The sequence below is a fragment of the Vigna radiata genome, unplaced genomic scaffold (genome assembly GCF_000741045.1).
Source record: "Vigna radiata var. radiata cultivar VC1973A unplaced genomic scaffold, Vradiata_ver6 scaffold_48, whole genome shotgun sequence".
NCBI classification, from domain to species: Eukaryota; Viridiplantae; Streptophyta; class Magnoliopsida; order Fabales; family Fabaceae; genus Vigna; species Vigna radiata.
Window position 1 is genome coordinate 772,725 of NW_014542925.1, and position 13,958 is coordinate 786,682.

A 13,958-nucleotide genomic window follows, 5' to 3' on the forward strand; every position below is an offset into this window, starting at 1 on the left:
TGAGAAGGATAGTGTGTTTGGACAAATCAATATGTAAGATGTTTTCACTGAAATTCTTCCTTCTTGTTTGGTATTAAGTCATCTATATACATATAAAACCTCAACCCAGTGGACGCGTGCATGCGTGACCTTCTTGAAGACTTAATTAGGATGAATTGACTCCTAGTAGTCAAATATAGCAGCTTGAAGGATATAAAATACCCATTCTCATCCATTTTTAACAAAGAAATCAAATCTAAAAAAACATGTCTTCAACTTTCTGCACAGTTTTACTGGTTGTTCTATCCTTCAGCAGTGCACTGTCGGAGCTATGCAACCCAGAAGACAAGCAAGCCCTTCTCCAATTCAAGAAAGAGCTTGGCAACCCCATCACTCTCTCCTCATGGCTTCCAACCACCGACTGTTGCAACAGAACCTGGCAAGGTGTTTCATGCGACACCGACACCCAAACATACCGCGTCAACAACCTCGACCTCTCCGACCTTAACCTCCCAAAACCCTATCCCATCCCTTCCTCCCTCGCCAACCTCCCTTACCTCAATTTTCTATACATTGGTCGCACCAACAACCTCGCCGGCCCAATCCCCCCCGCCATCGCTAAACTCACCCAACTCCGTTATCTCTATATCACCCACACCAACGTCTCCGGCACAATACCCGATTTCTTGTCACAAATCAAAACCCTCGTCACCCTCGACTTCTCCTACAACGCCCTCTCCGGCACCCTCCCTCCCTCCATCTCTTCTCTCCCCAACCTCGTCGGGATCACCTTCGACGGTAACCGAATCTCCGGCGCCATCCCCGACTCCTACGGCTCGTTTTCGAAGCTGTTCACGTCGATGACCATCTCCCGCAACCGCCTCACTGGGAAGATTCCAGCGACGTTTGCGAATCTGAACCTGGCGTTCGTTGACTTGTCTCGGAACATGCTGGAGGGTGACGCGTCGGTGTTGTTCGGGTCGGATAAGAACACGCAGAAGATACATCTGGCGCAGAACTCTCTTGCTTTTGATCTGGGGAAGGTAGGGCTGTCAAAGAACTTGAATGGGTTGGACCTGAGGAACAACCGTATCTATGGGACGCTACCTGAGGGACTCACGCAGCTTAAGTTTCTGCACAGTTTGAATGTGAGCTTCAATAATCTGTGTGGTGAGATTCCTCAAGGTGGGAACTTGCAAAGATTTGACGTGTCTTCTTACGCTAACAACAAATGCTTGTGTGGCTCTCCTCTTCCTGCTTGCACTTGATCATTTCATTTCCAGATTTGGTAATATATGGATGCATGATGTTTGCCTTTGTATGAACATCTATAATTCTGTCTCCACCTCATGAGAAAATAAGTTTATACGACATGTGATACAATAATAAATGTCTTCTATCATTACCCTAAAACTGAATAATAATTTTTACTTTTAGGTAGTATACATATAATATACTACTACTATCTCTCTCTCTCTCTCTCAAAGATAAATATATTTTTAATACATCAAGCTTATTTTATTTATTCGTTTAATCATGCTACTAAAATATTTTAAAGAATTTATTTAGTGTCGGAACAATTTCAAATATTAATATTGCTTTAATATAAAATATCAATTATTGAGATAATTAAAAATACTAAAACTTCGTATAGTTTGTAGCAGGAGGTAGTACTTTGGAAGTTTAGCTCTGCGGCTCCAATAATAAATTTACTACACCCAACATTTTATTTTTAGTATATTTGTTTAATATACTCTCACAATCATAATAAGTGATAAGAAAAAGAAAAGTCTAAAAATAAGTATTTTCTTTTATCGTCATCGAGTAAATGTTGTGATAATCAAATATTGTCAACCAATTTTACGTTACGTCGTTTCAACAAAAGTATAAAACAACTGCAAAAACGTGTTCCTCTTTTACTTAAGAAGAAACCAGCGATCCTAGCTTTTCTGATGAGTTTTCAGATGAAAATGTGACGATCAATTCTTCAATTTGAACATTGCAAAACTTTTCTTTGCAAGTTACGATGATGGTTGTGAACATTGGATTTGTTGCTAAAGTTCTTCGCAAGTCTTTTCACTCATCATAAATCCTTCCTACACCTATAAATAGGTATCAAAAGGTCATGCGAAAACATAGATCTTACATCTCTTATCTTATTCATATTTTTTCTTTAATTCTTCTCTTCTAATAATTCTTGGTTATATATTCTTTAGAAGAGTTTCTTGTTATTTCTAAAATTATCAGAATTTTAAGTAAGTTCATGTTGTATCATGAGATACTTATACAATACACTGTAAATAAAGTCTTTAAAAACATCGAGTATACATACTTGAATTTGTTTATGATTTCCTCAAATTTACAACAATTTTAAGAACCTATTGATACCGGTTGAATTTACCGTTATCTGTGATATAATTTTGATATTAAATCAACTCTATTTGACTTAGAAATTTGCTTAATCTCTTGTTTTTAATTTAGTTTTGTGAATAAGTGAATATAAATTATACTTAATGATTTTATCAGTAAAATCCCTCAATTTTGTAGGATATTGGTATGTTTTGGAAGAGGAGCAAAAGTATCAAGGAGTTGGAACTCAAGAGGGACAACAAAAACACTAGAAGAGAAGGCTGAAGAAGGCGTAGGGCACCCAGTTGCCCTTATTTGGGGCCCTGGGCACTGGTCATCACACAACCACATCTGGTTTCCCCTTTCTAGGGCCCTCAGCACAGGAGGAAACATAGGACGCCTGGTTGCCTTCTTAGGGACGCTGAGCGCCAACTCCACATATAGTAGAACACCTTTGTTTGCCCCCTACCAAGGCCCTGAGCGTCAGTCTCCACGCAGTTTTGCCTTTTTGTCCTTAGTTGGGGCACTGAGCACCAGCGACATGGGCTTATGGGCCATTTTTGATCTATTTAAGGCTTTGCACGCCTTAAGGTTCACATCTTTTGACGGTTGAAGCTTAGAAGCACACTTTTCAACCCTTTGGAGGCAGATTTGGCATGCGGGAGCTATCATTTTCTCTTTTTAGGGTTTCCATCTCACTTTTCCATTATTGTAAGCCAAGGTTCTCCATGATAATGGAGAACGAAATTCATTTATTGTTGGGGAAGATGTAACCTCTAAACTTTCATGTATTTGAATATGATTTAAACATTTTATGCTTCTTTCATTGAATGCAAATTAGTGATTTTCTTCTATTCGTAATGCTAGTCTTATGAATCATGATCTGGAGAATTTTACCCGAAGGAAGTATTGCCTAGACATAGGGATATAACATTTGGTTGTCTTAAGCTTCTGTTCATAATGCAAAATTGGTTATTAGGGATGCAAGATATTGTTGTCTAATAATTAAAGATAGGCTTTTTACGCTGAGACATCGAATTCTAAGTAATTTAGAAAGTGACATTAACATTCTAATGAAGAAGACAAATTCTTATATGCATGAAAGTATGGTAGGTGAAAACTAAACCCCAACAACATCATCATCTCATATTATCAAAATCATTCATTCATCTTTGTTTTAGCCTCAATTGATCAATTTTACATTCCAGTTATCATGTTTACTTTTATTGCATATAAAAATACAAAAGGATTATACAATTATTTAATAACACGAGTCTCTTGGGGCACGATACTTGGTCTTACCATTTTATATTTCTTAATACGATTCAGTACACTTGTCGACTGTTTAACAAGTTTTTGGCGCCATTGTCGGGGACTCGTGGTCATACTATACTTTTGTGTGATTCTTAACCAGTTTAGACTTTATTTTTTTTATTATTTTTTATTTTTGTTTATTTTTAGTTTTTGGGCTAATTGGGTGCTCTAGTGTTTTGTTTTCTAGTGTATGCATGGAAAGCTTCGCACTAGGAGCATAGGATCATCTAAACCTCTCTTTATAGGTTTGGACAATAGCAAAAGAAGAAGGAAGAACAGGACTTCCAGAGAACTTTCTCCACTCCTAAGCCTCTTCAACAGCCCTTCACCTCAATATCTGACCAGGAAACAGAAGATATGGATGACAATCAGAATGGTAGACGTACCCTAGCAGATTATGCAACAGTTACTCGCCCTCTTCGTTTTAATAGTATTGCAAAGCCGAGGGTCAATGCCATTAGCATGGAGATGAAGCTGACTCTCATTCAATTAGTGAAGAGCAACCAATTCAATGGATTAGCTCATGAAAATCCATATGAACATCTGACCACTTTCAATTAAATATGCAATACAATGAAGATTAATGGTGTGCCAGATGAGGCTATTAGACTTAGCTTGTTCCCTTTCTCTTTAGGAGGCAATGCTAAGATGTGGCTTAATTCATTCCCAGAGAATAACTTCATTGAGTGGGAAGATGTGGTGGCAAAATTTTTGAATAAATATTTCCCTTAGTCCAAGGTCAACAAAGGTAAGAAAGAAATTTCTTCTTTTCGACAGGGAATGGACAAAACGTTAGGTCAAGCGTGGGATAGATTCAAAGGTTTATTGCGGAAAACGTCCACTCATGGATTTGATATTCTTTTTCTTAGAGGACTAAGCTCACTGATAACGGTTGATTTAACGTGTTTATGTGTGTATATTTTGTGAACAAATCAACTCCTTCATAGCTTTTACCTTGTTTTATCCTCAAGTTTAGTGTGTTTCCTAGTTTTCTTGTGTTTTATTTCGTATATGCTTGTTTTTACCTCTAATCTCTTTGTTTAAGTGTTTTGAAATAAATGAATAGGAAGCAATTCTAGTGGAGGAAAACAAGCAAGAACTCAAGGGAACATGTTTTGGGACAATAAAAGATCAATTTGAAGCAAATACCCATGTTGGACGCCTTTGGAAGCGCACAAGAGCCTGAATTTTAGAATGCTGTCAAAACTGTCACGCCCGGGAGCCCCCAAAAGGACGCCCGGGGGCACCCGGGCGCCACAGAATAGCGCCCGGGCGCCCCAAAAGGGCGTTGGGCGCCCTTTGCTTCACTGTTTTGCCCAGAATTTGGCACCCGGGCGCCCCAGAAAAGGTGTTGGGCGCGACTTTCGATGATGTGTCAAAATGGGTTATTTAAACACGGGTCTCGTAATTTTTGGGGCATTCTTCTCCTCCTACACTTCATTCTTCACCTAGAGCGATTGGGAGAGGCCCTTGGAGGATATTTGGGGTGTTGGGAAGCTCTCCCANTCCTCCTTGGGTCTTCAAGCTTCTTCAATGGTGATTTTGTCCCTTTTGGGTTGAGGAAGAAGATGGGTCACAAATTGGAGATTGAGATGCGAAGGGGAGGCGCAAATGGAGCATGGAGCAACTGCCAAGAACCTTGGGAAACGCTTTGCATCTTCTCTTTGGTTCCAATTTCTTCCTTATCTCTTCAATTTTGTGAACCCTAAGTTCCCCACATAGAGGGCTTTTCCTATTTGTTGAGATTAGTTGTAAAACATGGAATTCTTATGTATTTTGTGATGTTAATGATATATGCTTTTCCATTTCAATGTTAGTATTTGATTTCTATGCTTAATGTTTGTTGTGGCTTGATCACCCATGGCTTGAATTNTAGTTCTTGATGTATTGGAAAATATGACTTGAACTTAGAACTGAAATTGAACACCTAATTGATGGAATTGAGTTGTTTGTAAATGCATTAGAATGAAGTGGATGAACTCTAGCCTTGACAAATTGTAAATACATTATGTTAAATTCCTTACACACCAATTGTTTGATAAAATACCAAAAATAGTTTCTTGTGTTTTTTTGTGCACTTTGATGTCTAATTGAGTTATAAAAGGAAGAGTTGTCATGTGTTGCACAAGTCCCTTGGGAGAGAACGATATTTATCACTTGCTACGCTGCGACTGGTGCACTTGCCGTTGGTTTTGCAGCCAACACTCACAGAATAAATTGATGTTGGATGCCTCAGATGGAGGTAATATCAAGTGCAAGACTCCAAAAGAAGCTTATGAGTTGATAGAAAATATGGCCATCAATGATAATGAGATGCACAACGAAAGAGCTCAATTTCAACATAAAGGAGTTCTTCAATTACAATCTCAAGATGCTTTATTGGCTTAGAATAAAATAATGACTCAACAACTAGAGACTCTTATGAAGAAAATCTCTCAATTACCTAAAGAGTTGCAGAATGTTTTTCAAGCTCAACATCAATTTTGTGAGCTATGTGGTGGAGATCATGTGAATGGACAATGTGCCATGCAAGCCAATACCCAGGAAGAAGTAAACTATATGGATAATCAGGGCCGCCTAGGTAACTATAACCAAAGGTGGAAACCTTATCCAAGCATAGGTCAAGGACAAGTTGAGCAATTAAATAGACCACCACAACAACAATGACAACCACAACCCTCCTTATCTGAAAGGACTGCAAAGCTAGAGGAGATACTCCAACAATTCATGCAAGTGTCTATCTCCAAAAAGCACTGAAGCTGCCATTCAAAATTTTGAGATACAGGTTGGCCAACTAGCTAAGAGGTTAGAGGATAAGTTTGAGAATAATTTTGGGACTAATACTGAAGTTAACCCTAAGGAGGAATTTAATGTCATTATGAGTATTAGTGGCGAGATGTTAGTTGAGAGAGAAAGTGAGAGAAAAGAGAAAGCTGAGATGAGTGAAAAAGAAGAAGAAAATGAAGAGAATAAACAAGAGGTTGAGAGAAAAAAAAAAGAAAAAGATGAGGGGAGGTAAAAGAAAAGGAGAGAGAAGAAATTGAGAAAACCTTTCCTTATCTAAAAAGTTATTCAAAGAAGGAAAAGGAGAAGCAATTTGAGCGTTTTAGGAATATCTTCAAGCAATTAGAGATTACTATACATTTGACTGAAACATTGCAACAAATCCCTACTTATGCAAGATACTTGAAGCAGTTCCTCACTAAAAAGAAGAAATATCTAGAAGAGGGAACAATTGAAGTACAGGGCAATTGCAGTGCTATTATGCAGAAGACACTTCCTCCCAAATTCAAAGATGCGGGAAATTTTACTATTCCTTGCACCATTGGGAGTCATGATGTAGGGAAATCTCTTGTTGATTTAGGGGTTGGCATCAATTTGATGCCCCTATCTATGCTTAAGAAGATTGATGGTCTGGAGATCAAACCCACAATGATGGTTTTGCAAATGGCGGACAGGTCTATCAGCATCCCTATGGTGTGGTGATACAAATTGATAAACTTCAATTCCCAGTGGATTTTGTAGTGGTAGAGAAGGGGAAGAAGTAGAGATTCCTCTCATTCATTATATAAAGAACTTAATATTCGACGTTTTACGTTGTTTTTATACTAGTGCAACATCATAACACAATCCAAATAGAACATCAACAATCAACCACACAGTTCGGCCAACACACATGCAACTCAACATTCATCACAAAAAACATAGCAATTATCACAAACAACCTGAAAATCATCATAAACGGCCAAGGTCAAATATCTCCAGGCTGACCTCTAAAGCACATCGATTGAGTTCCAGAACCTCAAAACTGAGGTCCCGAACAACTCTGTCATACAACCCGGTGAACCCAACCAAATAGCCCAGCTTGGTACACACATGAGCATAACCTGACACACACACGAGAACATCTCGACATGAACAAGCTTGGACGACCCCAAGCAACCCCAACCTGACCAAGCATGACAGCAATGCAATACAAGTGAGTGAGCACTTGAAAAGCAAGGTAACAAGTTTAAATAACTCAAAATCAAGTATAACAACTTGGCAGTGCAATGAAACATCATGATCACACATTGAAGCAACTCGGTTTCGATGTAGAACAACACAATTTAACGAAAAAGAGCAAGGCCAAGGAAATAAACAACTCAGATATCATCTTTGTATCATATTCAAACATCACGGTAGTCATGTAGTAACACCACGACACATAACCAGTCAACATGACAATAATACAATTTGACGTGAACGACATGACTCAAGGAAAGTGACTAAGGTTTTAGCACAAATCATTATGACCAAGTGAATATAAATGTAGTTCAATGAAAATAGCACAACATCTACCTGGATTCTTGTCTCAAACCAGAACAACCCATCTCGAAAGAAAGAATGGATAATAACATACATCATGCCAAGAACCTAAACCGCACAATAAAAACAGAGGGAAAACCAACGCGGAACCAAATAAAATACTAAACATGGCAGTAGGTGCAGGAAGAAACAACAACGTGAAAACACTAGAGCACTGTAGATTCAATGTATCACATAATTCTTGAAAATAAGAGACCAACTTAGAACCTTAAAACTACTCAGCAGAAAACACCATGGACTGCATACAACAACAAAAATGTAACCCAATGTGAACAGACACAGGCATTGTTGAAAATAGCAAACTTAAATATAGGAAACTATATTAAGAAATTTCTTTAGTCCGTATATTTTTTAATGGTCATAGTTATAATTGAATGTAAACCATTATTTCTTTAGTAGTTAGAAACTTATATAAAGAGCTTCTTTATTCAAAAGAAATAATATATAATAACAAGTAGTTTGTTATAAAGTTTATTCCCTTCTCCTATTATAAGTATTTTAGTGACTTTACGAATTAGCAAATTCTTGTTCCTACATCTAGTATCAGAGCCAGATCAAATATTTGTGATTACATCATGGCAAGTAACATTCAAGTTTGTTAGCAAAAAATTAAAGACGAAGTTTTGATGATGTACAGAATTGCACAACACATGATGCAGGAAGACATATTGAAGATCTCTTATTATTGAAAGCTTTTTGCAATAATCATAGTTGATGTATTAGTGTTCAAAATATGTAATAGGGTTTGATTCATGTACTCTATATATGATTAATTGTTGTTTATAATCAAACACAAGTTGTTTTAATCGATTAAACCTAGTTTTAATCGATTAAAACGAGGCTAGCACTGAAAACCCAAATGGCTCTGGAATAATCGATTAACACTAGCTTTAATCGATTAGTTAATCGATTAAAATCAGGATTAATCGATTAACACTAGTCGTTGGAGGTTTCAGGTTTGAAAAACTAGCCGTTGTACTCATTTTAATCGATTAACACTAATATTAATCGATTAAATGCGTTAAATGGCCAATTTTCGAAGAATGGAAGAGTATTGGTCTGAGTCTATAAATTGGCTCACTGTTTCCTTCAAAAACAACTCTTCCCTTGTGCTATAACCATCTGAAATCATTGAGAACATCGTGTTTGTACTGAAGCTAAAGAAACTCTTGTCTGCAAAGCTGTGAAGTGCTACTACGGTGACAGAGGAATAGCTTGCTCATCCTTGGTGCGTCTGAGGAAGTGTTTGGAAGAGAATCATCCTTCGTGAAGTATTCGAAGGAGGTGGTCATCCTTTGTGAGGACTCAAAGGAGGTGTAAGTTCATCTTTTGTGGTTTCAAGAGAGGTGGTATTCTAAACTCTTACAAGTTAATTTTTTGCGTGATTATTAATTGTAATTGTTTTGTGTTTAGTGAAAAAGGTTTATCTNGTTTTTTAGATAAGTGACTGGACGTAGGATCTTTGTGATCTGAACCANGATAAAATCATTTGTGCAATTTTTCTCTCTTCCTTACTCTATTTATTTTAGTTTAATTATCTTCTTTGTAAGTGAATTTGAGAAAAATATTAAAAGGCACGAAAAAGGCACATAACCAATTCATCCCCCTCTTGGTCGAGGAAGAAACAATTTCTTCCTACTTTGACCGTGTTCAATCCATTGTTAATCAACTACGAAGCAACGGAGAGATTATTAATGACCAACGTGTTGTAGAAAAAATAACAAGATCATTGAGTCATAAATTCGATCATATTGTGACAGTTATTGAAGAAGGACATGATCTATCCACATTATCATTAGAAAGGTTATTAGGTTCGCTATCTTCACATGAACAAAGGATGAAGCAACGAACTAATAATCCTAACTTTGAGCAAGCTTTGCAAAGCAAGGTGGATTTCACCAATCGTGGTGGATACCAAGGTGGTAAAGGTCGTGGACATGGTTGTAATCGAGGAAGAGGTAATTTTTCCTCACATAGGGATAACATTGGAGAGANTAGTTATTCTGGTGGAAGATCAAATTTCAAACATGACAAGTCCAAAGTGGATTGTTATAAATGTAAGCAGTTAGGCCATTATGCATCCGAATGTCAAACTAAATTACAAAGAGAACATGGAGAACATGCAAATGTAGTTGAAACTGAAGAAAGTATGGTACTTGCCTGTACACAAGGTCCAGATGTTGAAAACAATGATATTTGGTATCTTGATACAAGATGTAGCAACCGTATGACAGGGAAAAGGGAATTTTTCTCTTTCTTGGATGAATCAGTGAAAGGTGAAGTGAATTTTGGAAACAAATCCAAAATTCGCATGATGGGTAAAGGTAATATTAGTATCCAATCTAACAATGGAACTAATGTTACTATTGCATATGTATATTATGTGCCAGGATTATTCTGGAATTTATTAAGCATGGGACAACTTTCAGAAAAAGGGTACAAAGTTCGTATAGATAACGGAGTTTGTGAAATTATGAACAAAGACAATAAAAACATCGCAAGGGTAGAAATGACAAAGAATCGCATGTTTCCTTTGTCACTTCAAACGAGATCTTTGATGAATTTTCAAGCTATGGTAAAGGATGACAATTGGTTATGGCATCTTCGCTTTGGTCATTTGAACTTTGGAGGTTTGAAGTTATTGGTACAGAAGCAAATGGAGACTGGCCTTCCACTCATTAATGCTCCCCATAATCCATGTGAAGGTTGTATTCTTGGAAAGCATCATAGAGACTCGTTTGTAATTGGAAAGTCTGTGCGAGCAAAGAAACCTCTAGAATTTATTCACACTGATATATGTGGACCAGTTGAGGTAGAGTCAGTTGGAAATAAAAGGTATTTTTTACTTTTTGTTTATGATTATAGTAGAAAGATATGGGTATATTTCTTGAAAGAAAAGTCTGAAGCGTTTAACAAATTTAAAGAGTTTAAGGCGCTTGTTGAAAAACAAAGTGAATTATGTCTGAAAACATTAAGATCAGATAGAGGAGGAGAATTCACATCGAATGAGTTTAATGATTATTGCAAGAAAGAAGGAATTCATCGCCAATTGACTGCGAGTTATACACCTCAACAAAATGGTATAGCTGAAAGAAAGAATAGAACAATTTTTGAGATGGCTAGAAGTATGATAAAAGCAAAGCATCTTCCAAAACCTTATTGGGCAGAAGTTGTTGCATGTGCTGTTTATATACTAAACATGTGTCCGAAAAAAAGTGTCCAAGGAAGAACACCTCAAGAAGCATGAACTGGAAATAAGCCATATGTGTCTCACTTACGTGTATTTGGGTGCATTGCATATGCACATATACCTGATGAAAAGAAATAGAAGCTTGAAAATAAAAGTGAGAAATGTATTTTCATTGGATATAGTGATGTAACAAAGGGTTATAAATTATATAATCCAGAAACAAAGAAAGTGATCATTAGTAGGGATGTTCATTTTACTGAAGATGAAGAATGGCAGTGGGATGATGATGATAATAATATTGTCATTATCAATGAAGCACCAATAAATGAGACGTTTATAGAAACTTCTCCATCAATTAGTAATCCAATATCAACAGTTTATACTTACCCACAAGCAACAGATTCAAGGCCATCAGGACGTCCACAAAGAAGACATGTGCCACCAGCACGATTGCAAGATTATGTGTTAGGAAGAGACGATGATGATGACAATGATTTGAATGAAGATTCTCTAGCAAACTTTTGTATGTTTGTAGATTGTGATCCAGTTTCATTTCAAGATGCAGCAGCAGATGAAAAGTGGATCCAAGCCATGAAAGAGGAGATCCACTCAATAGAAAAAAATGAGACCTGGGAACTTACTACCCTACCAATTGGAAAGAAGCCGATAGGAGTTAAATGGGTGTACAAGACAAAGTATAAACCCGATGGTAAGGTGGATCGTTATAAAGCAAGATTAGCAGCAAAGGGTTACAAGCAAAAGCCAAGAATTGATTATTTTGAGGTACTTGCACCAGTTTCATGAATGGATACTATGCGAATGATTTTATCCCTTACAGCTCAAAATAAATGGAACATCTATCAAATGGATGTAAAGTCAACATTTCTGAATGGTGTACTTCAAGAAGAAGTATATGTTGAGCAACCACTTGGCTTTATAAAGAAAGGAGATGAAAAGAAAGTTTATCATCTTAAAAAGGCTTTGTATGGGTTAAAACAAGCACCACGTGCTTGGTATTCTCNTATTGACACATATCTAGTGGAGGATGGTTTTCATAAATGTGATCATCAACATACATTATATATCAAACACAAGACAAAGGGTGAACTTTTGATCTTGTGTTTGTATGTAGATGACCTGATATTCACTGGGAATAGTGAGGAAATGCTTGTTCAATTCAAGAAGGCCATGCCACAACAATTTGAGATGACAGACATAGGACTTATGTCATACTTTCTTGGCAGTGAAGTACAACAAAGTAATGATCGTATTTTTGTTTCGCAAAGAAAATATACCACTAATATCTTAAAAAAATTCAAGACGGATGAAACTTCCCCAATTTGAACTCCAGTTGCAGAACGCATGGAGATGAAGAAAATTGGTAGTGGAGAATTTGTGGATCCAACCTACTTCAAAAGTATAGTGGGTACTCTTCGGTATTTGACATCCATTAGACCTGATATTATTTATGGGGTTAGACTAATAAGTCGTTTCATGGAGAAACCATATCATTCACACTTACAAGCAGCTAAAAGAATTCTTCGTTATCTCAATGGAACTCGAGATTATGGAATCTTTTATACTTACTCAAATGACTACAATTTAGTAGGTTATACAGATAGTGATTGGGCAGGTGATATTGAAAGTCGTAAAAGCACCTCAGGATATGTATTCTATTTGGGAAATGGAGTTATATCATGGTCTTCTAAAAAGCAACAAGTGGTGGCTCTATCAACAGCAGAAGCAAAATATATTACAGCAACATCAGCAACATGTCAAGCAATTTGGCTATGTAGAATATTAAAAGAGTTAAAAGATATTCAAGTTGATCCGACGACTATTCAATGTGATAACAAATCCGCTATGACATTAGCGAAGAATCCTGTGTTCTACGGACGGAGCAAACATATAAACATTCGTTATCATTACATTAGGGAGTTGATCAAGCAAGAAGAAATTGAACTCTAATTCTGCAAGTCTGAAGAACAAGTTGCAGACATTATGACTAAACCATTGAAGGCCAATTTGTTTGAAAAGTTTATAGCAATGCTTAGAACCAAGCTACCAAATGAAGAATATTCAAGTTTGAGGGGGCGTGTTGAAAATAGCAAACTTAAATATAGGAAACTATATTAAGAAATTTCTTTACGTCCGTATATTTTTTAATGGTCAGTTATAATTGAATGTAAACCATTATTTCTTTAGTAGTTAGAAACTTATATAAAAAGCTTCTTCATTAAAAAAAATAGGTTTAATCATTCTGATAGTCCCTATTTTCGGTGATTTTTTTCAATTAAGTCCCTCATTTTTTCTTTTTCTCAATTGGGTCACTGTTTTTGAAAAGTTGAAGCAATTAGGTCACTATCGTTAGTTCCGTACTAACACCGTTAAAAAGGGTGACACGTGTCAGCTCGTGAGTTTTTTGAATTTTTTAAATATATTTTTAATTATTTTTATTTTTATTTTTTATTTTTTTATTTTAAAAATAAAATTTGCCACGTGTCAAGTTGACATTGTGCCATGTAGCAATGACAGTGTGAGGTGGCACTAACAGTGCCACGTGTCACTGTCAAACCACGTGTCATTGCTTTGTTTCAATTTGGTCCTTATATTTTTTTTTGTTCCAATTTAGTCCTTGTATTTTTATTTTGTCTCAATTTAGTCTTAATTTTTTTAAAAATTTAAAAAAATTTGTTCCTTCCCAAATAAAATACGGTATGTACATTTTCCAAATTTTTGTCTTTAAATTTGTTTCTGT

General features: G+C 36.4%; 1 protein-coding gene across 1 annotated transcript; it reads left to right on the plus strand.

Annotated features, from left to right (window-relative positions):
* Positions 1-211: 211 nt before the first annotated feature.
* On the plus strand, positions 212-1,350 carry LOC106752784 (polygalacturonase inhibitor 2). Its single transcript, XM_014634551.2, has one exon. It carries the CDS (start codon positions 246-248, stop codon positions 1,245-1,247), a length of 1,002 nt encoding a protein of 333 aa, XP_014490037.1. The 5' UTR covers positions 212-245; the 3' UTR covers positions 1,248-1,350.
* The last annotated feature ends 12,608 nt before the right edge of the window (positions 1,351-13,958 follow it).

Bases quoted from the DNA above. Each gene is read 5' to 3' on its own strand.
- LOC106752784 (XM_014634551.2), top strand. From the start codon at position 246: ATGTCTTCAACTTTCTGCACAGTTTTACTGGTTGTTCTATCCTTCAGC.